General features: G+C 42.0%; 1 protein-coding gene across 3 annotated transcripts in view; it reads left to right on the plus strand.

Moving 5' to 3' along the window:
- LOC142369286 (ephrin type-B receptor 4b-like) overlaps positions 1 to 25,494 on the plus strand; it is a 58,857-nt gene that overhangs the window by 14,124 nt on the left and 19,239 nt on the right. For all 3 annotated transcript variants that reach the window (XM_075451620.1, XM_075451621.1, XM_075451622.1), the window contains exons 2-5: positions 15,920 to 15,990; positions 16,084 to 16,226; positions 16,308 to 16,671; positions 17,629 to 17,791. In XM_075451620.1, the coding sequence (XP_075307735.1) occupies positions 15,920 to 15,990; positions 16,084 to 16,226; positions 16,308 to 16,671; positions 17,629 to 17,791 (741 nt within the window). The remainder of the gene's footprint in view (positions 1 to 15,919; positions 15,991 to 16,083; positions 16,227 to 16,307; positions 16,672 to 17,628; positions 17,792 to 25,494) is intronic.

The following is a 25,494-nucleotide window of genomic DNA, read 5'->3' on the forward strand; positions in this document are numbered from 1 at the left end:
CACGAGGACATTCTGCTTCAAGAGGACATTCTGCTTCACGAGGACATTCTGCGTCAAGAGGACGTTCTGCTTCACGAGGACGTTTTGCTTCACGAGGACGTTCTGCTTCAAGAGGACGTTCTGCTTCACGAGGACGTTCTGCGTCACGAGGATGTTCTGCGTCACGAGGACGTTCTGCTTCAAGAGGACATTCTGCTTCAAGAGGACGTTCTGCTTCACGAGGACGTTCTGCTTCAAGAGGACATTCTGCGTCACGAGAACGTTCTGCGTCACGAGGACATTCTGCTTCACGAGGACGTTCTGCTTCAAGAGGACGTTTTGCTTCAAGAGGACATTCTGCTTCAAGAGGACGTTCTGCTTCAAGAGGACGTTCTGCTTCAAGAGGACGTTCTGCTTCACGAGGACGTTCTGCGTCACGAGGACGTTCTGCTTCACGAGGACGTTCTGCTTCACGAGGACGTTCTGCTTCACGAGGACGTTCTGCTTCACGAGGACGTTCTGCTTCACGAGGACGTTCTTCTTCACGAGGACGTTCTGCTTCACGAAGACGTTCTGCGTCACGAGGACGTTCTGCTTCACGAAGACGTTCTGCGTCACAAGGACGTTCTGCTTCATTTGGACGTTCTGCTTCATTTGGACGTTCTGCTTCACGAGGACGTTCTGCTTCACGAGGACGTTCTGCGTCATTAGGACGTTCTGCTTCACGAGGACGTTCTGCGTCAAGAGGACATTCTGCGTCACGAGGACGTTCTGCTTCAAGAGGACATTCTGCTTCACGAGGACGTTCTGCTTCAAGAGGACGTTCTGCGTCACGAGGACGTTCTGCTTCAAGAGGACATTCTGCTTCAAGAGGACATTCTGCTTCACGAGGACGTTCTGCTTCAAGAGGACATTCTGCTTCAAGAGGACATTCTGCTTCACGAGGACGTTCTGCTTCAAGAGGACGTTCTGCTTCACGAGGACATTCTGCTTCACGAGGACGTTCTGCTTCAAGAGGACGTTCTGCTTCACGAGGACGTTCTGCTTCACGAAGACGTTCTGCGTCACGAGGACGTTCTGCTTCACGAAGACGTTCTGCGTCACAAGGACGTTCTGCTTCATTTGGACGTTCTGCTTCATTTGGACGTTCTGCTTCACGAGGACGTTCTGCTTCACGAGGACGTTCTGCTTCACGAGGACGTTCTGCGTCACGAGGACGTTCTGCTTCATTTGGACGTTCTGCTTCACGAGGACGTTCTGCTTCAAGAGGACATTCTGCTTCACGAGGACGTTCTGCTTCACGAGGACGTTCTGCTTCTGGAGGACGTTCTGCGTCACGAGGACGTTCTGCTTCATTTGGACGTTCTGCGTCACGAGGACGTTCTGCTTCAAGAGGACATTCTGCTTCACGAGGACATTCTGCTTCACGAGGACGTTCTGCTTCAAGAGGACATTCTGCTTCAAGAGGACGTTCTGCTTCAAGAGGACGTTCTGCTTCAAGAGGACGTTCTGCTTCAAGAGGACGTTCTGCGTCACGAGGACGTTCTGCTTCACGAGGACGTTCTGCTTCAAGAGGACGTTCTGCTTCACGAGGACGTTCTGCTTCAAGAGGACGTTCTGCTTCACGAGGACGTTCTGCTTCACGAGGACGTTCTGCTTCACGAAGACGTTCTGCGTCACGAGGACGTTCTGCTTCACGAAGACGTTCTGCGTCACAAGGACGTTCTGCTTCATTTGGACGTTCTGCTTCATTTGGACGTTCTGCTTCACGAGGACGTTCTGCTTCACGAGGACGTTCTGCGTCATTAGGACATTCTGCTTCACGAGGACGTTCTGCTTCAAGAGGACGTTCTGCTTCACGAGGACGTTCTGCGTCACAAGGACGTTCTGCTTCAAGAGGACGTTCTGCTTCACGAGGACATTCTGCGTCACGAGGACGTTCTGCTTCAAGAGGACATTCTGCTTCACGAGGACGTTCTGCTTCAAGAGGACGTTCTGCTTCACGAGGACGTTCTGCTTCAAGAGGACGTTCTGCTTCACGAGGACGTTCTGCTTCAAGAGGACGTTCTGCTTCACGAGGACATTCTGCTTCACGAGGACGTTCTGCTTCAAGAGGACGTTCTGCTTCACGAGGACGTTCTGCTTCACGAAGACGTTCTGCGTCACGAGGACGTTCTGCTTCACGAAGACGTTCTGCGTCACAAGGACGTTCTGCTTCATTTGGACGTTCTGCTTCATTTGGACGTTCTGCTTCAAGAGGACATTCTGCTTCAAGAGGACATTCTGCTTCACGAGGACGTTCTGCTTCAAGAGGACGTTCTGCTTCACGAGGACGTTCTGCGTCACGAGGACGTTCTGCTTCACGAGGACGTTCTGCTTCAAGAGGACGTTCTGCTTCACGAGGACGTTCTGCTTCACGAGGACGTTCTGCTTCAAGAGGACGTTCTGCTTCACGAGGACGTTCTGCGTCACGAGGACGTTCTGCTTCACGAGGACGTTCTGCTTCAAGAGGACGTTCTGCTTCACGAGGACGTTCTGCTTCACGAGGACGTTCTGCTTCACGAAGACGTTCTGCGTCACAAGGACGTTCTGCTTCACGAGGACGTTCTGCTTCATTTGTACGTTCTGCGTCACAAGGACGTTCTGCTTCATTTGGACGTTCTGCTTCATTTGGACGTTCTGCTTCATTTGGACGTTCTGCTTCACGAGGACGTTCTGCTTCACGAAGACGTTCTGCGTCACGAGGACGTTCTGCTTCACGAAGACGTTCTGCGTCACAAGGACGTTCTGCTTCATTTGGACGTTCTGCTTCATTTGGACGTTCTGCTTCAAGAGGACATTCTGCTTCAAGAGGACATTCTGCTTCACGAGGACGTTCTGCTTCAAGAGGACGTTCTGCTTCACGAGGACGTTCTGCGTCACGAGGACGTTCTGCTTCACGAGGACGTTCTGCTTCAAGAGGACGTTCTGCTTCACGAGGACGTTCTGCGTCACGAGGACATTCTGCTTCACGAGGACGTTCTGCTTCACGAGGACGTTCTGCTTCAAGAGGACGTTCTGCGTCACGAGGACGTTCTGCGTCACGAGGACGTTCTGCGTCACGAGGACGTTCTGCTTCACGAGGACGTTCTGCTACATACTACATACTGCATACTGCATACTCATCGATCAGACAGTATGCAGAGCGTTTACCCACAATGCATTTGGCTCCTGCCCGAGCTGAAATCAGCCGGCCTGAAGCTGATTTCCCTTAAGCTCTAAACTCTGTAAACTTTAGCAACATTTGAAACATTTTCAGGAGAGAAAGTAGTCGTTTAGATCCCCAACGTGTTGAAAACCTGACAAAATACCGGCTGTTTACAATTTTGTTCCCACAAATTCGGCGCTACTAAAGCTAGCCGCAGTGAGCTAACGCACTTCCTGTTATTTTAACAAAATAAAATACCCGTTGCCTTTTATCATAGGGAAAGCATTACCATACAATTGGTGCTTTTGTTTTGAAAACAGGAAGTGAACCTACCCTCGTTGTAGCTAGCTTGAAACTGCCGTTTTGACAGGAAATGACGATCGGCGACGTCACGTTACGTTGCATCTTGGGTAGTTTGAGTATGAGTAGTAACCTCATGATGCATACCCAACATTTAGGAGAATCTAGTATGCATCCGGGAACTTAAAAAAAGTTAAAGTTAGTAGGAGTAGTAGGCGGTTTCGAACACAGCCCAGGACTGCTGCGGTCCCCACAAAGACATGAACACACGCTCACACACACACACAGTTTCACCTCATAAACTCTGTTTAATGTTTAACTGGATTAATAATCTGTGCAGGTGTGAAAAACACGCCGACCGCTCTCCGTCTCGCTTTAATTACCCGACGGGCAGAACTAAAGAGGATCTGATGGAAAGGGAAAGCAGCCATTTCATGGTTCTGCTCGGCAGCAGCTGAGGAATGAAGCCGTCTCTGGCCGTCTCTGACTGTCTCTGACCGTCTCTGACCGTCTCTGACCGTCTCTGACCGTCTCTGACCGTCTCTGGCCGTCTCTGACCGTCTCTGACTGTCTCTGACCGTCTCTGACCGTCTCTGACTGTCTCTGACTGTCTCTGGCCGTCTCTGACCGTCTCTGACTGTCTCTGACCGTCTCTGACCGTCTCTGACCGTCTCTGACCGTCTCTGTCCGTCTCTGACCGTCTCTGTCCGTCTCTGACTGTCTCTGAGCGTCTCTGACTGTCTGCCTGCTGCAGGAGCTGCCTTTCTAACGTTTTCTTTACGCGGCATGAAGCTGCGAACGAAACCCGTCGTCATAGAAACACGACTTATTTCAGCTTTCCATTCTGGTGACGGAAAACAGTTAAAATCCGTTTTATTCAGCACGAACGGATGAATCGGCTCCACAGATAAGGAGCTGCAGGCCGTCACCAGGAGGGAGCGGCGGGTCAGACGGGTCAGCAGAGGCCGGCTGAGGGCAGGTCTTTAGTTTGGAAAACTTTAAGGTGAGAGGAACAAAAACTACGACAGGACGAGGCTTTACAGACCGCTACAAAGTCTGTTAGTCAGGAAACATGAGAGGTTTACTTCTGCTGCTCTTTGAATATAAACGGAGACTAAATACTAAGAGCAGAATATAAACTGAGACTAAGAGCAGAATATAAACGGAGACTAAAAGCAGAATATAAACTGAGACTAAGAGCAGAATATAAACTGAGACTAAAAGCAAAATATAAACTGAGACTAAAAGCAAAATATAAACTGAGACTAAAAGCAGAATATAAGCTGAGACTAAAAGCAGAATATAAACTGAGACTAAAAGCAGAATATAAACTGAGACTAAAAGCAGAATATAAACTGAGACTAAAAGCAGAATATAAACTGAGACTAAAAGCAGAATATAAACTGAGACTAAAAGCAGAATATAAACTGAGACTAAAAGCAGAATATAAACTGAGACTAAAAGCAGAATATAAACTGAGACTAAAAGCAGAATATAAACTGAGACTAAAAGCAGAATATAAACTGAGACTAAAAGCAGAATATAAACTGAGACTAAGAGCAGAATATAAACTGAGACTAAAAGCAGAATATAAACTGAGACTAAGAGCAGAATATAAACTGAGACTAAAAGCAGAATATAAACGGAGACTAAGAGCAGAATATAAACTGAGACTAAAAGCAGAATATAAACTGAGACTAAAAGCAGAATATAAACGGAGACTAAGAGCAGAATATAAACTGAGACTAAAAGCAGAATATAAACTGAGACTAAAAGCAGAATATAAACTGAGACTAAAAGCAGAATATAAACTGAGACTAAGAGCAGAATATAAACGGAGACTAAGAGCAGAATATAAACGGAGACTAAAAGCAGAATATAAACTGAGACTAAAAGCAGAATATAAACTGAGACTAAAAGCAGAATATAAACTGAGACTAAAAGCAGAATATAAACTGAGACTAAAAGCAGAATATAAACTGAGACTAAGAGCAGAATATAAACTGAGACTAAAAGCAGAATATAAACGGAGACTAAGAGCAGAATATAAACTGAGACTAAAAGCAGAATATAAACTGAGACTAAAAGCAGAATATAAACTGAGACTAAGAGCAGAATATAAACTGAGACTAAAAGCAGAATATAAACGGAGACTAAGAGCAGAATATAAACTGAGACTAAAAGCAGAATATAAACTGAGACTAAGAGCAGAATATAAACTGAGACTAAAAGCAGAATATAAACGGAGACTAAAAGCAGAATATAAACGGAGACTAAAAGCAGAATATAAACGGAGACTAAGAGCAGAATATAAACTGAGACTAAAAGCAGAATATAAACTGAGACTAAAAGCAGAATATAAACGGAGACTAAAAGCAGAATATAAACGGAGACTAAAAGCAGAATATAAACGGAGACTAAGAGCAGAATATAAACTGAGACTAAAAGCAGAATATAAACTGAGACTAAAAGCAGAATATAAACTGAGACTAAGAGCAGAATATAAACTGAGACTAAGAGCAGAATATAAACGGAGACTAAAAGCAGAATATAAACGGAGACTAAAAGCAGAATATAAACTGAGACTAAAAGCAGAATATAAACTGAGACTAAAAGCAGATTATAAACGGAGACTAAAAGCAGATTATAAACTGAGACTAAAAGCAGATTATAAACTGAGACTAAAAGCAGATTATAAACTGAGACTAAAAGCAGATTATAAACTGAGACTAAAAGCAGATTATAAACGGAGACTAAAAGCAGATTATAAACGGAGACTAAAAGCAGATTATAAACGGAGACTAAGAGCAGAATATAAACGGAGACTAAAAGCAGAATATAAACGGAGACTAAAAGCAGATTATAAACGGAGACTAAGAGCAGAATATAAACGGAGACTAAAAGCAGAATATAAACCGAGACTAAAAGCAGATTATAAACGGAGACTAAAAGCAGATTATAAACGGAGACTAAGAGCAGAATATAAACGGAGACTAAGAGCAGATTATAAACTGAGACTAAGAGCAGAATATAAACGGAGACTAAGAGCAGAATATAAACCGAGACTAAAAGCAGAATATAAACCGAGACTAAAAGCAGATTATAAACTGAGACTAAAAGCAGATTATAAACTGAGACTAAAAGCAGATTATAAACGGAGACTAAGAGCGGAATATAAACTGAGACTAAGAGCGGAATATAAACGGAGACTAAGAGCAGATTATAAACTGAGACTAAGAGCAGAATATAAACTGAGACTAAAAGCAGAATATAAACGGAGACTAAAAGCAGAATATAAACTGAGACTAAGAGCAGAATATAAACTGAGACTAAAAGCAGAATATAAACTGAGACTAAGAGCAGAATATAAACTGAGAGTAAGAGCAGAATATAAACTGAGACTAAAAGCAGAATATAAACGGAGACTAAGAGCAGAATATAAACTGAGACTAAGAGCAGAATATAAACTGAGACTAAAAGCAGAATATAAACTGAGACTAAAAGCAGAATATAAACTGAGACTAAAAGCAGAATATAAACTGAGACTAAAGACTAAAAGCAGAATATAAACTGAGACTAAAAGCAGATTATAAACTGAGACTAAAAGCAGAATATAAACTGAGACTAAAAGCAGAATATAAACTGAGACTAAGAGCAGAATATAAACTGAGACTAAGAGCAGAATATAAACTGAGACTAAGAGCAGAATATAAACTGAGACTAAAAGCAGAATATAAACTGAGACTAAGAGCAGAATATAAACGGAGACTAAAAGCAGAATATAAACTGAGACTAAAAGCAGAATATAAACTGAGACTAAGAGCAGAATATAAACGGAGACTAAAAGCAGAATATAAACTGAGACTAAAAGCAGAATATAAACTGAGACTAAAAGCAGAATATAAACTGACTAAGAGCAGAATATAAACGGAGACTAAAAGCAGAATATAAACTGAGACTAAAAGCAGAATATAAACTGAGACTAAAAGCAGAATATAAACTGAGACTAAGAGCAGAATATAAACTGAGACTAAAAGCAGAATATAAACTGAGACTAAAAGCAGAATATAAACGGAGACTAAAAGCAGAATATAAGCTGAGACTAAGAGCAGAATATAAACTGAGACTAAGAGCAGAATATAAACTGAGACTAAAAGCAGAATATAAACGGAGACTAAAAGCAGAATATAAACGGAGACTAAGAGCAGAATATAAACTGAGACTAAGAGCAGAATATAAACTGAGACTAAAAGCAGAATATAAACTGAGACTAAGAGCAGAATATAAACTGAGACTAAAAGCAGAATATAAACTGAGACTAAGAGCAAAATATAAACTGAGACTAAGAGCAGAATATAAACTGAGACTAAAAGCAGAATATAAACTGAGACTAAGAGCAGAATATAAACTGAGACTAAAAGCAGAATATAAACGGAGACTAAAAGCAGAATATAAACTGAGACTAAAAGCAGAATATAAACGGAGACTAAGAGCAGAATATAAACTGAGACTAAAAGCAGAATATAAACTGAGACTAAAAGCAGAATATAAACTGAGACTAAAAGCAGAATATAAACTGAGACTAAAAGCAGAATATAAACTGAGACTAAAAGCAGAATATAAACTGAGACTAAGAGCAGAATATAAACGGAGACTAAAAGCAGATTATAAACTGAGACTAAAGACTAAAAGCAGAATATAAACGGAGACTAAAAGCAGAATATAAACTGAGACTAAGAGCAGAATATAAACGGAGACTAAGAGCAGAATATAAACTGAGACTAAAGACTAAAAGCAGAATATAAACGGAGACTAAAAGCAGAATATAAACTGAGACTAAGAGCAGAATATAAACGGAGACTAAAGACTAAAAGCAGAATATAAACGGAGACTAAAAGCAGAATATAAACTGAGACTAAAAGCAGAATATAAACTGAGACTAAGAGCAGAATATAAACTGAGACTAAAGACTAAAAGCAGAATATAAACTGAGACTAAGAGCAGAATATAAACGGAGACTAAGAGCAGAATATAAACTGAGACTAAAGACTAAAAGCAGAATATAAACGGAGACTAAGAGCAGAATATAAACGGAGACTAAAAGCAGAATATAAACTGAGACTAAAGACTAAAAGCAGAATATAAACGGAGACTAAGAGCAGAATATAAACGGAGACTAAAAGCAGAATATAAACTGAGACTAAGAGCAGAATATAAACGGAGACTAAAAGCAGAATATAAACTGAGACTAAGAGCAGAATATAAACGGAGACTAAGAGCAGAATATAAACTGAGACTAAAGACTAAAAGCAGAATATAAACGGAGACTAAGAGCAGAATATAAACGGAGACTAAAAGCAGAATATAAACTGAGACTAAAGACTAAAAGCAGAATATAAACGGAGACTAAGAGCAGAATATAAACGGAGACTAAAAGCAGAATATAAACTGAGACTAAGAGCAGAATATAAACGGAGACTAAAAGCAGAATATAAACTGAGACTAAAGACTAAAAGCAGAATATAAACGGAGACTAAAAGCAGAATATAAACGGAGACTAAAAGCAGAATATAAACGGAGACTAAAGACTAAAAGCAGAATATAAACGGAGACTAAGAGCAGAATATAAACGGAGACTAAAAGCAGAATATAAACGGAGACTAAGAGCAGAATATAAACGGAGACTAAAAGCAGAATATAAACTGAGACTAAAAGCAGAATATAAACTGAGACTAAAAGCAGAATATAAACTGAGACTAAAAGCAGAATATAAACGGAGACTAAAAGCAGAATATAAACTGAGACTAAAAGCAGAATATAAACTGAGACTAAAAGCAGAATATAAACGGAGACTAAAAGCAGAATATAAACTGAGACTAAAAGCAGAATATAAACTGAGACTAAAAGCAGAATATAAACTGAGACTAAAAGCAGAATATAAACTGAGACTAAGAGCAGAATATAAACTGAGACTAAGAGCAGAATATAAACTGAGACTAAAAGCAAAATATAAACTGAGACTAAGAGCAGAATATAAACTGAGACTAAAAGCAAAATATAAACTGAGACTAAGAGCAGAATATAAACTGAGACTAAAAGCAGAATATAAACTGAGACTAAAAGCAGAATATAAACTGAGACTAAAAGCAGAATATAAACTGAGACTAAAAGCAGAATATAAACTGAGACTAAGAGCAGAATATAAACTGAGACTAAAAGCAGAATATAAACTGAGACTAAAAGCAGAATATAAACTGAGACTAAGAGCAGAATATAAACTGAGACTAAAGACTAAAAGCAGAATATAAACTGAGACTAAGAGCAGAATATAAACGGAGACTAAGAGCAGAATATAAACTGAGACTAAAAGCAGAATATAAACTGAGACTAAAAGCAGAATATAAACTGAGACTAAAAGCAGAATATAAACGGAGACTAAAAGCAGAATATAAACTGAGACTAAAAGCAGAATATAAACTGAGACTAAAAGCAGAATATAAACTGAGACTAAAAGCAGAATATAAACGGAGACTAAAAGCAGAATATAAACTGAGACTAAAAGCAGAATATAAACTGAGACTAAGAGCAGAATATAAACTGAGACTAAAAGCAGAATATAAACTGAGACTAAAAGCAGAATATAAACTGAGACTAAAAGCAGAATATAAACTGAGACTAAAAGCAGAATATAAACTGAGACTAAAGACTAAAAGCAGAATATAAACTGAGACTAAGAGCAGAATATAAACGGAGACTAAAGACTAAAAGCAGAATATAAACGGAGACTAAGAGCAGAATATAAACTGAGACTAAAGACTAAAAGCAGAATATAAACTGAGACTAAGAGCAGAATATAAACGGAGACTAAAGACTAAAAGCAGAATATAAACGGAGACTAAAAGCAGAATATAAACGGAGACTAAAAGCAGAATATAAACTGAGACTAAAAGCAGAATATAAACTGAGACTAAAAGCAGAATATAAACTGAGACTAAGAGCAGAATATAAACTGAGACTAAAAGCAGAATATAAACTGAGACTAAGAGCAGAATATAAACTGAGACTAAAAGCAGAATATAAACTGAGACTAAGAGCAGAATATAAACTGAGACTAAGAGCAGAATATAAACTGAGACTAAAAGCAGAATATAAACGGAGACTAAAAGCAGAATATAAACTGAGACTAAGAGCAGAATATAAACTGAGACTAAGAGCAGAATATAAACTGAGACTAAAAGCAGAATATAAACTGAGACTAAAAGCAGAATATAAACGGAGACTAAGAGCAGAATATAAACTGAGACTAAGAGCAGAATATAAACTGAGACTAAAAGCAGAATATAAACTGAGACTAAAAGCAGAATATAAACTGAGACTAAAAGCAGAATATAAACTGAGACTAAAAGCAGAATATAAACGGAGACTAAAAGCAGAATATAAACGGAGACTAAAAGCAGAATATAAGCTGAGACTAAAAGCAGAATATAAACTGAGACTAAAAGCAGAATATAAACGGAGACTAAAAGCAGAATATAAACGGAGACTAAAAGCAGAATATAAACGGAGACTAAAAGCAGAATATAAACTGAGACTAAAAGCAAAATATAAACTGAGACTAAAAGCAGAATATAAACTGAGACTAAAAGCAGAATATAAACTGAGACTAAAAGCAGAATATAAACTGAGACTAAAAGCAGAATATAAACTGAGACTAAAAGCAGATTATAAACTGAGACTAAAAGCAGAATATAAACTGAGACTAAAAGCAAAATATAAACTGAGACTAAAGACTAAAAGCAGAATATAAACTGAGACTAAGAGCAGAATATAAACTGAGACTAAAAGCAGAATATAAACGGAGACTAAAAGCAGAATATAAACTGAGACTAAAAGCAGAATATAAACTGAGACTAAAAGCAGAATATAAACTGAGACTAAAAGCAGAATATAAACTGAGACTAAAAGCAGAATATAAACTGAGACTAAAAGCAGAATATAAACTGAGACTAAAAGCAAAATATAAACTGAGACTAAAAGCAGAATATAAACTGAGACTAAAGACTAAAAGCAGAATATAAACTGAGACTAAGAGCAGAATATAAACTGAGACTAAAGACTAAAAGCAGAATATAAACGGAGACTAAAAGCAGAATATAAACTGAGACTAAAAGCAGAATATAAACTGAGACTAAAAGCAGAATATAAACTGAGACTAAAAGCAGAATATAAACTGAGACTAAAAGCAGAATATAAACTGAGACTAAAAGCAGAATATAAACTGAGACTAAAAGCAAAATATAAACTGAGACTAAAGACTAAGAGCAGAATATAAACGGAGACTAAAGACTAAAAGCAGAATATAAACGGAGACTAAAGACTAAAAGCAGAATATAAACTGAGACTAAGAGCAGAATATAAACTGAGACTAAAAGCAGAATATAAACTGAGACTAAAAGCAGAATATAAACGGAGACTAAAAGCAGAATATAAACTGAGACTAAAAGCAGAATATAAACGGAGACTAAGAGCAGAATATAAACTGAGACTAAGAGCAGAATATAAACTGAGACTAAAAGCAGAATATAAACTGAGAGTAAGAGCAGAATATAAACTGAGACTAAAAGCAGAATATAAACTGAGACTAAAAGCAGAATATAAACTGAGACTAAGAGCAGAATATAAACGGAGACTAAAAGCAGAATATAAACTGAGACTAAGAGCAGAATATAAACTGAGACTAAAAGCAGAATATAAACTGAGACTAAAAGCAGAATATAAACTGAGACTAAAGACTAAGAGCAGAATATAAACTGAGACTAAGAGCAGAATATAAACTGAGACTAAAGACTAAAAGCAGAATATAAACTGAGACTAAAAGCAGAATATAAACTGAGACTAAGAGCAGAATATAAACTGAGACTAAAGACTAAAAGCAGAATATAAACTGAGACTAAGAGCAGAATATAAACTGAGACTAAAGACTAAAAGCAGAATATAAACTGAGACTAAGAGCAGAATATAAACTGAGACTAAAGACTAAGAGCAGAATATAAACGGAGACTAAAGACTAAGAGCAGAATATAAACGGAGACTAAAAGCAGAATATAAACTGAGACTAAGAGCAGAATATAAACTGAGACTAAAGACTAAGAGCAGAATATAAACGGAGACTAAGAGCAGAATATAAACTGAGACTAAAGACTAAGAGCAGAATATAAACGGAGACTAAAAGCAGAATATAAACGGAGACTAAGAGCAGAATATAAACGGAGACTAAGAGCAGAATATAAACGGAGACTAAAAGCAGAATATAAACTGAGACTAAGAGCAGAATATAAACTGAGACTAAGAGCAGAATATAAACTGAGACTAAAAGCAGAATATAAACTGAGACTAAGAGCAGAATATAAACTGAGACTAAAAGCAGAATATAAACTGAGACTAAGAGCAGAATATAAACTGAGACTAAAAGCAGAATATAAACTGAGACTAAAAGCAGAATATAAACTGAGACTAAAAGCAGAATATAAACTGAGACTAAAAGCAGAATATAAACTGAGACTAAAGACTAAAAGCAGAATATAAACTGAGACTAAGAGCAGAATATAAACCGAGACTAAAAGCAGATTATAAACCGAGACTAAAAGCAGAATATAAACTGAGACTAAGAGCAGAATATAAACTGAGACCAAAAGCAGAATATAAACTGAGACTAAAAGCAGAATATAAACTGAGACTAAGAGCAGAATATGAACTGAGACTAAAAGCAGAATATAAACTGAGACCAAAAGCAGAATATAAACTGAGACTAAAAGCAGAATATGAACTGAGACTAAGAGCAGAATATAAACTGAGACTAAAGACTAAAAGCAGAATATAAACTGAGACTAAAAGCAGAATATGAACTGAGACTAAGAGCAGAATATAAACTGAGACTAAAGACTAAAAGCAGAATATAAACTGAGACCAAAAGCAGAATATGAACTGAGACTAAAAGCAGAATATAAACTGAGACTAAGAGCAGAATATAAACTGAGACTAAAGACTAAAAGCAGAATATAAACTGAGACTAAAAGCAGAATATGAACTGAGACTAAGAGCAGAATATAAACTGAGACTAAAGACTAAAAGCAGAATATAAACTGAGACCAAAAGCAGAATATAAACTGAGACTAAAAGCAGAATATGAACTGAGACTAAAAGCAGAATATAAACTGAGACTAAGAGCAGAATATAAACTGAGACTAAAGACTAAGAGCAGAATATAAACTGAGACTAAAGACTAAGAGCAGAATATAAACGGAGACTAAAGACTAAAAGCAGAATATAAACGGAGACTAAAGACTAAAAGCAGAATATAAACTGAGACTAAAAGCAAAATATAAACTGAGACTAAAGACTAAGAGCAGAATATAAACGGAGACTAAAGACTAAAAGCAGAATATAAACTGAGACTAAGAGCAGAATATAAACTGAGACTAAAAGCAGAATATAAACTGAGACTAAGAGCAGAATATAAACTGAGACTAAGAGCAGAATATAAACTGAGACTAAAAGCAGAATATAAACTGAGACTAAAGACTAAGAGCAGAATATAAACGGAGACTAAAGACTAAAAGCAGAATATAAACGGAGACTAAAGACTAAAAGCAGAATATAAACTGAGACTAAAAGCAGAATATAAACTGAGACTAAGAGCAGAATATAAACTGAGACTAAAAGCAGAATATAAACTGAGACTAAAAGCAGAATATAAACGGAGACTAAAAGCAGAATATAAACGGAGACTAAAAGCAGAATATAAACTGAGACTAAGAGCAGAATATAAACTGAGACTAAGAGCAGAATATAAACTGAGACTAAAAGCAGAATATAAACTGAGACTAAAAGCAGAATATAAACGGAGACTAAGAGCAGAATATAAACTGAGACTAAAAGCAGAATATAAACGGAGACTAAGAGCAGAATATAAACGGAGACTAAAAGCAGAATATAAACTGAGACTAAAGACTAAAAGCAGAATATAAACGGAGACTAAAAGCAGAATATAAACTGAGACTAAAAGCAGAATATAAACTGAGACTAAAAGCAGAATATAAACTGAGACTAAAAGAAGAATATAAACTGAGACTAAAAGCAGAATATAAACTGAGACTAAAAGCAGAATATAAACTGAGACTAAGAGCAGAATATAAACTGAGACTAAAAGCAGAATATAAACTGAGACTAAAAGCAGAATATAAACTGAGACTAAGAGCAGAATATAAACGGAGACTAAAGACTAAGAGCAGAATATAAACTGAGACTAAAAGCAGAATATAAACTGAGACTAAAGACTAAGAGCAGAATATAAACGGAGACTAAAGACTAAAAGCAGAATATAAACGGAGACTAAAGACTAAAAGCAGAATATAAACTGAGACTAAGAGCAGAATATAAACTGAGACTAAAAGCAGAATATAAACTGAGACTAAAAGCAGAATATAAACGGAGACTAAAAGCAGAATATAAACTGAGACTAAAAGCAGAATATAAACGGAGACTAAGAGCAGAATATAAACTGAGACTAAGAGCAGAATATAAACTGAGACTAAAAGCAGAATATAAACTGAGACTAAAAGCAGAATATAAACTGAGACTAAGAGCAGAATATAAACGGAGACTAAAAGCAGAATATAAACTGAGACTAAGAGCAGAATATAAACTGAGACTAAAAGCAGAATATAAACTGAGACTAAAAGCAGAATATAAACCGAGACTAAAAGCAGAATATAAACCGAGACTAAAAGCAGATTATAAACTGAGACTAAGAGCAGAATATAAACTGAGACTAAAAGCAGAATATAAACTGAGACTAAAAGCAGAATATAAACGGAGACTAAGAGCAGAATATAAACGGAGACTAAAAGCAGAATATAAACTGAGACTAAGAGCAGAATATAAACTGAGACTAAAAGCAGAATATAAACTGAGACTAAAAGCAGAATATAAACTGAGACTAAAGACTAAGAGCAGAATATAAACTGAGACTAAGAGCAGAATATAAACTGAGACTAAAGACTAAAAGCAGAATATAAACGGAGACTAAGAGCAGAATATAAACTGAGACTAAGAGCAGAATATAAACGGAGACTAAAGACTAAAAGCAGAATATAAACGGAGACTAAGAGCAGAATATAAACGGAGACTAAGAGCAGCGACTCTGAGCTTTAAGGAGGACCCTGTGTGAGAGGTCTGTATATTTCTCTGCATGTGTCAGGGTGAGCCTCCCTCCTCCAGCCCTGATTTCAGAGGCTCATACGGGGGGGTTCACCTGTCCTCCCTCCTGCTGGCAGACACAGAGCTCCTCATCAGGAGCAGGTGTTGAACATCAGGCAGATGTTGGACCAGGAGGTTCTGACCCGGCTGTACCGAAGGTGCAGCTTCTAACTATCTGATGTGTTTCTGTTTCAGAGGTTCTGATGAACACCAAGCTGGAGACGTCGGACCTGCGATGGACCAACCACCCGGCCGACGATCAGGAGGTAAGCGCCCAGCCGGTGGGTTAGGGTTAGGCCAACAGCTGTCTGCCCTGATCATCAGCTGATCATTGATCAATAACCCGCGTCTGTCCGCAGTGGGAGGAGGTGAGCGGCTTTGACGACGAGTCCAACAGCGTGCGCACCTTTCAGATCTGCACGCCCAACAGCCCGTCCTCCTACTGGCTGAGGACGCGCTGGATCCCCCGCCGGGCGGCCACCACGCTCTACGTGGAGATCCGGTGGGTGGACGTGACGGCCGCTGATGTCATCAGGTGTCACACGGGTGGCGTGGTGATGTAACGATGATGTCACACCTGCAGGTTCACCATGACGGAGTGCTCCAGCATGAACCAGCGCCACTGCAAGGAGACGTTCAACCTGTACCACTACCAGAGCGACAGCGACGAGGCCACGCCCACTCACCCCGCCTGGATGGAGAACCCGTACACCAAGGTGGCCGCCATCGCCGCCGACCACCTGCTGCGCAGGGAGAGCGAGCGGCGCTACAACACGAAGCTGCTGCGGGTGGAGGCGCTGCAGGGGGCGGGGCTTTACCTGGCCTTCCAGAGCCAGGGCAACTGCATGGCGCTGCTGTCCGTGCGCGTCTTCTACAGGAAGTGCCCGACCCTCCGCCGGGCCTTCGCCTCCTTCCCCGAGACCGTCCCACACTCGCTGGTGGAGCAGGTAACCATGGAAACGCCACCGAGGGCTTTTAGAAAAAGCTGGTTCATGTGAAAGCATCGATTTACAAAATAAAAGATTCTGCTGTTAGTTACAAAATAAAAGCTTTACCTTCGGTTTTACAAAATAAAAGCTTCAGTTGTTAGATTCACAAAATAAATGCTTCCGCTGTTAGTTACAAAATAAGATTTACCTTCAGTTTTACAAAATAAAAGCTTCAGTTTTTAGATTTACAAAATAATTAGATTAACAAAATAAAAGTTTCCGCTGTTTTACAAAATAAAAGTTTGAACTTTTAGTTTTACAAAATAAAAGCTTGAACTTTAAGTTTTACAAAATAAAAGCTTGAACTTTAAGTTTTACAAAATAAAAGCTTGAACTGTTAGTTTTACGAAATAAAAGCTTCCGCTGTCAGATTTACAAAATAAAAGCTTCTGCTGTCAGATTTACAAAATTAAAGCTTCAGTTGCTAGATTTACAAAATAAAAGCTTGAACTGTTAGTTTTACAAAATAAAAGCTCTGCCTTCAGTTTTACAAAATAAAAGCTTCCGCTGTCAGATTTACAAAATAAAAGCTTCCGCTGTCAGATTTACAAAATAAAAGCTTCTGCTGTCATATTTACAAAATTAAAGCTTCAGTTGCTAGATTTACAAAATAAAAGCTTGAACTGTTAGTTTTACAAAATAAAAGCTCTGCCTTCAGTTTTACAAAATAAAAGCTTTCCCTGTTAGATTTACAAAATAAAAGCTTCCGCTGTCAGATTTACAAAATAAAAGCTTCCGCTGTCAGATTTACAAAATAAAAGCTTCTGCTGTCAGATTTACAAAATTAAAGCTTCAGTTGCTAGATTTACAAAATAAAAGCTTCTGCCGTTAGATTAACAAAATAAAAGCCTTGTGATGTTATCTCCGGTCCAGGCTTTGATTTTGAAAGTCTGATTTAATGTGTGTTTCCTGCAGGCTCAGGGCGTGTGTGTGGAGAACGCCGTGACGCCTCCCGGCGAGCACTCCCAGCCTCCCAGCATGCTTTGCGGTGAGGACGGGCAGTGGGTGGGGCAGCCGACCTCCAGCTGCGCCTGTCGCCCTGGATACGAGGCGGGCGACACCGACGTGCGCTGCAGAGGTGAGAGCGAGGAAAATGACCTCGGGTCTGGACTCGCCGTGACGGATCTGGGCCTCGACTGGCTCGTCCAGCGCCTCTTTAACGGCCGTCACGGTCTTTATCATCAGCACTTAAAATTCTTTGGGGTCGGCGTGGCGTCTCAGAGTAAACAGCGAGGAGGTCATCGGCCACATGGCGGCTCCTAATCTAAAGCCCACATCTGTTCCCCTCAAACCATCAATCACCAGAGCAGCCAATCAGATCAAAGATCCTTCCTGGATCATTAATCAACTGCAGAAACTTCTCATGGCGTCTGAACCCGAGACCTCGGCCTGAACCTGAGCACGGTCTGAACCTGAACACGGTCTGAACCTGAACACGCTCTGAACCTGAACACGGTCTGAACCTGAACACGGTCTGAACCTGAACACGGTCTGAACCTGAACACGGTCTGAACCTGAACACGGTCTGAACCTGAGGCCTCGGCCTGAACCTGAACACGGTCTGAACCTGAGGCATCGGCCTGAACCTGAACACGGTCTGAACCTGAGGCCTCGGCCTGAACCTGAACACGGTCTGAACCTGAACACGGTCTGAACCTGAGGCCTCGGTCTGAACCTGAACACGGTCTGAACCTGAACACGGTCTGAACCTGAGGCCTCGGTCTGAACCTGAACACGGTCTGAACCTGAACACGGTCTGAACCTGAGCACGGTCTGAACCTGAACACGGTCTGAACCTGAACACGGTCTGAACCTGAACACGGTCTGAACCTGAGCACGGTCTGAACCTGAGCACGGTCTGAACCTGAACACGGTCTGAACCTGAACACGGTCTGAACCTGAACACGGTCTGAACCTGAACACGGTCTGAACCTGAGGCCTCGGCCTGAACCTGAGGCCTCGGTCTGAACCTGAGCACGGTCTGAACCTGAGGCCTCGGTCTGAACCTGAACACGGTCTGAACCTGAACACGGTCTGAACCTGAACACGGTCTGAACCTGAGCACGGTCTGAACCTGAACACGGTCTGAACCTGAGGCCTCGGTCTGAACCTGAACTCGGTCTGAACCTGAGCACGGTCTGAACCTGAGCACGGTCTGAACCTGAGGCCTCGGTCTGAACCTGAGGCCTCAGTCTGAACCTGAACACGGTCTGAACCTGAGGCCTCGGTCTGAACCTGAGGCCTCGGTCTGAACCTGAACACGGTCTGAACCTGAGGCCTCGGCCTGAACCTGAACACGGTCTGAACCTGAGCACGGTCTGAACCTGAACACGGTCTGAACCTGAACACGGTCTGAACCCGAGACCTCTGTCTGAACCTGAACACGGTCTGAACCTGAGGCCTCGGTCTGAACCTGAGGCCTCGGTCTGAACCTGAACACGGTCTGAACCTGAGGCCTCGGTCTGAACCTGAGGCCTCGGTCTGAACCTGAACACGGTCTGAACCTGAACACGGTCTGAACCTGAACACGGTCTGAACCTGAACACGGTCTGAACCTGAGGCCTCGGTCTGAACCTGAACACGGTCTGAACCTGAACTCGGTCTGAACCTGAACACGGTCTGAACCTGAGGCCTCGGTCTGAACCTGAACTCGGTCTGAAGCTGAACACGGTGTGGCGGCCGGCTGGAGCTGCGCTGCCCTTTGTTCTGTCTGTTTCTGCTGATCACATGTTGGGCTGCAGCGGCCGCCGTGGTTTCTCTCTGAGCGCTCACGGGTTCAGAAACCTCAGCTGTGAAGGATGTGATTACAGCTCATCTGCTGACGAGGCGCCTCTCAAAGCAGACGCATTAAAGGCTGAGGAGTAGGTTAGGGGTAGGTGACCTCAAGGGTTAGGGTTAGGGTTAGGGTAGGGTTTGGGTAGGGGGTAGGGCGGAAGGTCTGGCCCTTAAGCCCCGTACACACACGTCGCTGCTATTTACTCGCTACTCGCTCACTCGCCTACTCGCCACTCGCTTGGGTGCTTACACGTGTGATGGTGTGTAGAAGTTGGGTGGCCACTGTTTGGAGAACACTGGGGGAACGTCACCTGTCAATAATCTGTATTCTGCATTTTAATTGGCTACTCGCTTTTACTCGCTTTACTCGCGTCGCTCGAAGTTGAAATATGTTCATCTCGGAATCCGCCCACATCGCATCGCTTGTACTCTCCTCGCCTACTCGCCTCGCGTGAACACATAGACATTCTATTGACTTCACTCGCTGAGCGAGTAAATAGCAGCGACGTGTGTGTACGGGGCTTTAGTTTTTAGTTCTGCTTTTAAATGTTAAAGGGATAGTTCGCCTCTTCTGACATGAAGCTGTGTAACATCCCATATCAGCAACATCATTTATGAACATCTTCTTACCCCCTGCTGCGTCCTGTGAGCAGAGTTCCAGCCTCGTTTTGGTGTTGATGAAGGTAGTCCGGCTAGTTGGCTGGGGTCCCGAAAATATGCACATTGTTTTGAGGGTTCGGGTTAGAGGGTTAGGATAGGGTTAGAGGGTTAGAGAGTTAGGATAGGGTTAGTGTTAGAGGGTTAGGGTTAGGATAGGGTTTGTGTTAGAGGGTTAGGGTTAGGATAGGGTTAGAGGGTTAGGGTTAGGATAGGGTTAGTGTTAGAGGGTTAGGGTTAGGATAGGGTTAGAGGGTTAGAGAGTTAGGGTTATAGAGTTAGGGTTAGGATAGGGTTAGAGGGTTAGAGAGTTAGGGTTAGAGGGTTAGGGTTAGGGTTATAGAGTTAGGGTTAGGATAAGGTTAGAGGGTTAGAGAGTTAGGGTTAGGATAAGGTTAGAGGGTTAGGGTTAGGATAGGGTTAGTGTTAGAGGGTTAGGGTTAGGATAGGGTTAGAGGGTTAGAGAGTTAGGGTTAGGATAGGGTTAGGGTTATAGAGTTAGGGTTAGGATAGGGTTAGAGGGTTAGAGAGTTAGGGTTAGAGGGTTAGAGAGTTAGGGTTAGGATAGGGTTAGAGGGTTAGGGTTATAGAGTTAGGGTTAGAGGGTTAGAGAGTTAGGGTTAGGATAGGGTTAGAGGGTTAGGGTTATAGAGTTAGGGTTAGGATAGGGTTAGAGGGTTATAGAGTTAGGGTTAGAGGGTTAGAGAGTTAGGGTTAGGATAGGGTTAGAGGGTTAGGGTTATAGAGTTAGGGTTAGGATAGGGTTAGAGGGTTATAGAGTTAGGGTTAGAGGGTTAGAGAGTTAGGGTTAGGATAGGGTTAGAGGGTTAGGGTTATAGAGTTAGGGTTAGGATGGGGTTAGAGGGATAGGGTTATAGAGTTAGGGTTAGGATAGGGTTAGAGGGTTAGGGTTATAGAGTTAGGGTTAGGATAGGGTTAGAGGGTTAGGGTTATAGAGTTAGGGTTAGGATAGGGTTAGAGGGTTAGGGTTATAGAGTTAGGGTTAGGATAGGGTTAGAGGGTTATAGAGTTAGGGTTAGAGGGTTAGAGAGTTAGGGTTAGGATAGGGTTAGAGGGTTAGGGTTATAGAGTTAGGGTTAGGATAGGGTTAGAGGGTTAGAGAGTTAGGGTTAGGAGGGTTAGGGTTAGAAGGTTAGGGTTAGGATAGGGTTAGAGGGTTAGGGTTAGGGTTAGAGAGTTAGGGTTAGAGGGTTCGAGGGTTAGAAGGTTAGAGGGTTAGGATAGGGTTAGAGGGTTAAGGTTAGAGGGTTAGGATAGGGTTAGAGGGTTAAGGTTAGAGGGTTAGAGGGTTAGGACAGGGTTAGAGGGTTAAGGTTAGAGGGTTAGAGGGTTAGGGTTATGTGACCTCGAGGCGTCCAGCTTCCCCTTCAGGCTGTTTAAACCGATGGGACATCAGAATATTCAGCTCATTCGGGTCATTGATCATAAAAAGGCTCCGGTTGGAGTCCCACTTTACTTCTTGCTGCATGTTCCCATGTTTCTCTGCCCGTCACCCTAACCCTAACCTGACTCGTACCAACAGGCCTTCATCACCTGCTGAGGTGAGTCATTTATCTAAATCAGGTAAACACTCCGTGTCCCCTGGGGGCCCTACCTGTTAAAGGAGGGTTTCCATTGTTGTTTTAAAGCAGAGAGATGATGGCACAGACCTGCTTTCAGTCGTCTGGGACACCTTCTGATGTTTCTTTAAAGCAGTAAAATCATTGGACGCTCCTCGATCTGTGGGCGGAGTCTTTGCTCAGGTCCAAACTCGCCTGTTTCTGACCTCGTTTCTGTCGAGCTTCTTTCACATAAACCTTCCTTTTACGATGTTTTCGCCATGAAAAATGAAGCTAATCACAACAAACTGCTCCTGGGTTAGTTTTTATGTTTGGACTTATTTACGTCTTTAGAGATATTTTGGAGTTTAGTTTGTTTTTATCACATTTCTGTGTAAATAGTTTAACTCTGGGAGTCAGAGTCACATTAAAATGTCCTCACAGGGCAGTAAAAACAACACTTTTACCCACCGCAGCGCAGGTTGTGTTGACTGGTTTCTGAGCCTCTGTTTACATGTTTGTTCTGTAAACAGGAAGTTAGGAACGGTGCCCCAAAAAACAGTAAACAAAGAGTGAAACTGATTAGTTTGGCCGTTCCTCCAGTAAGGCTGTCCTGAAGATACAGAAGAAGAAGAAGCAGAAGAAGAAGAAGGCAGAAACAGAAGAAGAAGCAGAAGAAGAAGAAGCAGCAGAAACAGAAGAAGAAGCAGCAGAAGAAGAAGCAGCAGCAGCAGCAGCAGAAGAAGAAGAAGAAGCAGAAGAAGAAGAAGGCAGAAACAGAAGAAGCAGAAGAAGAAGAAGCAGAAGAAGAAGAAGAAGCAGCAGAAGCAGCAGAAGAAGAAGAAGCAGAAGAAGAAGAAGGCAGAAACAGAAGAAGCAGAAGAAGAAGAAGCACCCGCCGGGATCTGAATGGCGCTCCGCTCTTCGCTTGGCGCCCGTTCTCGCCCTTATTCGAGGACTCTGGTGATGAAAGCGCAGCGAGGTCGACGGAGGTTACAGACGGTTTGGTTGTCGAAGCTTCCTGTTATTCTGTGCGAGGTCAGAGGTCAGCCGACTGCAACCAGGAAGTGTTGCAGAGAGGAGGGGGGTGAGAGCCAGGCTGAGTGAGGGGGTCAGAGGTCAAACACAGCACACACACCGGGCTGCACCGAGGCCAGCGGTGACATCATGGCAGCACTTTCCACTTCCTGTTGGAGCCAAGGTCACTTCCTGTCTCTCATTGTGTGCGTGAGGCGCACTCCTCCCTCCATCCCCCCATCCTGTGATCCTGCTGACGGAGCGGCTGCTTCTGTTCAGGAACTTTAGGAACTCCCTCAGATCCCCTCAGACCTGCAGGTTCTAACAAAGTAACCGGGCCGACTTGGTTCTAACAAAGAAACCGGGCCGACTCGGTTCTAACAAAGTAACCGGACCGAATCGGTTCTAACAAAGTAACCGGACCGACTCGGATCTAACAAAGTAACCGGGCCGACTCGGTTCTAACAAAGTAACCGGACCGACTCGGATCTAACAACCGGACCGACTCGGATCTAACAAAGTAACCGGGCCGACTTGGTTCTAACAAAGAAACCGGGCCGACTCTGTTCTAACAAAGTAACCGGACCGAATCGGTTCTAACAAAGTAACCGGGCCGACTTGGTTCTAACAAAGAAACCGGGCCGACTCGGTTCTAACAAAGTAACCGGACCGACTTGGTTCTAACAAAGAAACCGGGCCGACTCGGTTCTAACAAAGTAACCGGACCGAATCGGTTCTAACAAAGTAACCGGACCGACTTGGTTCTAACAAAGAAACCGGACCGACTCGGTTCTAACAAAGTAACCGGACCGAATCGGTTCTAACAAAGAAACCGGACCGAATCGGTTCTAACAAAGTAACCGGACCGACTCGGTTCTAACAAAGTAACCGGGCCGAATCGGTTCTAACAAAGTAACCGGGCCGACTCGGTTCTAACAAAGTAACCGGACCGAATCGGTTCTAACAAAGTAACCGGACCGAATCGGTTCTAACAAAGAAACCGGACCGAATCGGTTCTAACAAAGAAACCGGACCGAATCGGTTCTAACAAAGTAACCGGACCGAATCGGTTCTAACAAAGTAACCGGACCGACTCGGTTCTAACAAAGAAACCGGACCGAATCGGTTCTAACAAAGTAACCGGACCGAATCGGTTCTAACAAAATAACCGGACCGACTCGGTTCTAACAAAGAAACCGGACCGAATCGGTTCTAACAACCGGGCCGACTCGGTTCTAACAAAGTAACCGGGCCGAATCGGTTCTAACAAAGTAACCGGACCGACTCGGTTCTAACAAAGAAACCGGACCGAATCGGTTCTAACAACCGGGCCGACTCGGTTCTAACAAAGTAACCGGACCGACTCGGTTCTAACAAAGAAACCGGACCGAATCGGTTCTAACAAAGAAACCGGACCGAATCGGTTCTAACAACCGGGCCGACTCGGTTCTAACAAAGTAACCGGACCGACTCGGTTCTAACAAAGTAACCGGGCCGAATCGGTTCTAACAAAGTAACCGGACCGACTCGGATCTAACAAAGTAACCGGACCGAATCGGTTCTAACAAAGTAACCGGACCGACTCGGATCTAACAAAGTAACCGGACCGAATCGGTTCTAACAAAGTAACCGGACCGACTTGGTTCTAACAAAGTAACCGGACCGACTCGGTTCTAACAAAGTAACTGGACCGACTCGGTTCTAACAAAGTAACCGGACCGACTCGGATCTAACAAAGAAACCGGGCCGACTCGGATCTAACAAAGTAACCGGACCGACTCGGTTCTAACAAAGAAACCGGACCGACTCGGTTCTAACAAAGAAACCGGACCGACTCGGATCTAACAACCGGACCGACTCGGATCTAACAACCGGACCGACTCGGATCTAACAACAGGACCGACTCGGTTCTAACAAAGTAACCGGGCCGACTCGGTTCTAACAAAGAAACCGGACCGACTCGGATCTAACAAAGTAACCGGACCGACTCGGTTCTAACAAAGTAACCGGACCGACTCGGATCTAACAAAGAAACCGGACCGACTCGGTTCTAACAAAGAAACCGGACCGACTCGGTTCTAACAAAGTAACCGGACCGACTCGGATCTAACAAAGAAACCGGACCGACTCGGTTCTAACAAAGAAACCGGGCCGACTCGGTTCTAACAAAGTAACCGGACCGACTCGGATCTAACAAAGAAACCGGACCGAATCGGTTCTAACAAAGAAACCGGACCGACTCGGTTCTAACAAAGAAACCGGACCGACTCGGTTCTAACGGGACTGTCTCGGTTTTCTTTGGCTTATTTTACATCTTAAATCTTTTAAATCTCATTTTAAAAGCTGTTGGAGAGTGTTTCTGGCTGTTGGTTTTGGTTTGTTGGTCAGACAGAGATCATTTAAAGATGTGGAGATGAGTTTCAGATCGCGGTATGAACACGAACAAATCGTTTTTAGTTCCCCAAACACCTGTCCAGTTTTAGTTTTTTAACTCTAACCCTGGGAGAGAAGTGCGAGGTCCTTTTGGTTGAACCTTCACCACCCAACCAACCCCAGGGCTGCTCCTATTGGTCACCTTCTCTGCGCAGCTTTTATATAATTTCTTAAATGAGTCGTCAGCTTGTTTCTTTATTCGCTGTCCTGGAGGCTTTGGAGCGTTTTACGAATGAATAATGATGCTCAGTGAGTGAGTGGTGCGTCGGCTTTAGTTGTTTTACATGCTAACGCTGATGCTAGCCCTGTGTTTGTCTGCTGCAGGCTTTAGCTGTTTTAC

This window comes from Odontesthes bonariensis, chromosome 19 (assembly GCF_027942865.1).
Source record: "Odontesthes bonariensis isolate fOdoBon6 chromosome 19, fOdoBon6.hap1, whole genome shotgun sequence".
Taxonomy (NCBI): Eukaryota; Metazoa; Chordata; class Actinopteri; order Atheriniformes; family Atherinopsidae; genus Odontesthes; species Odontesthes bonariensis.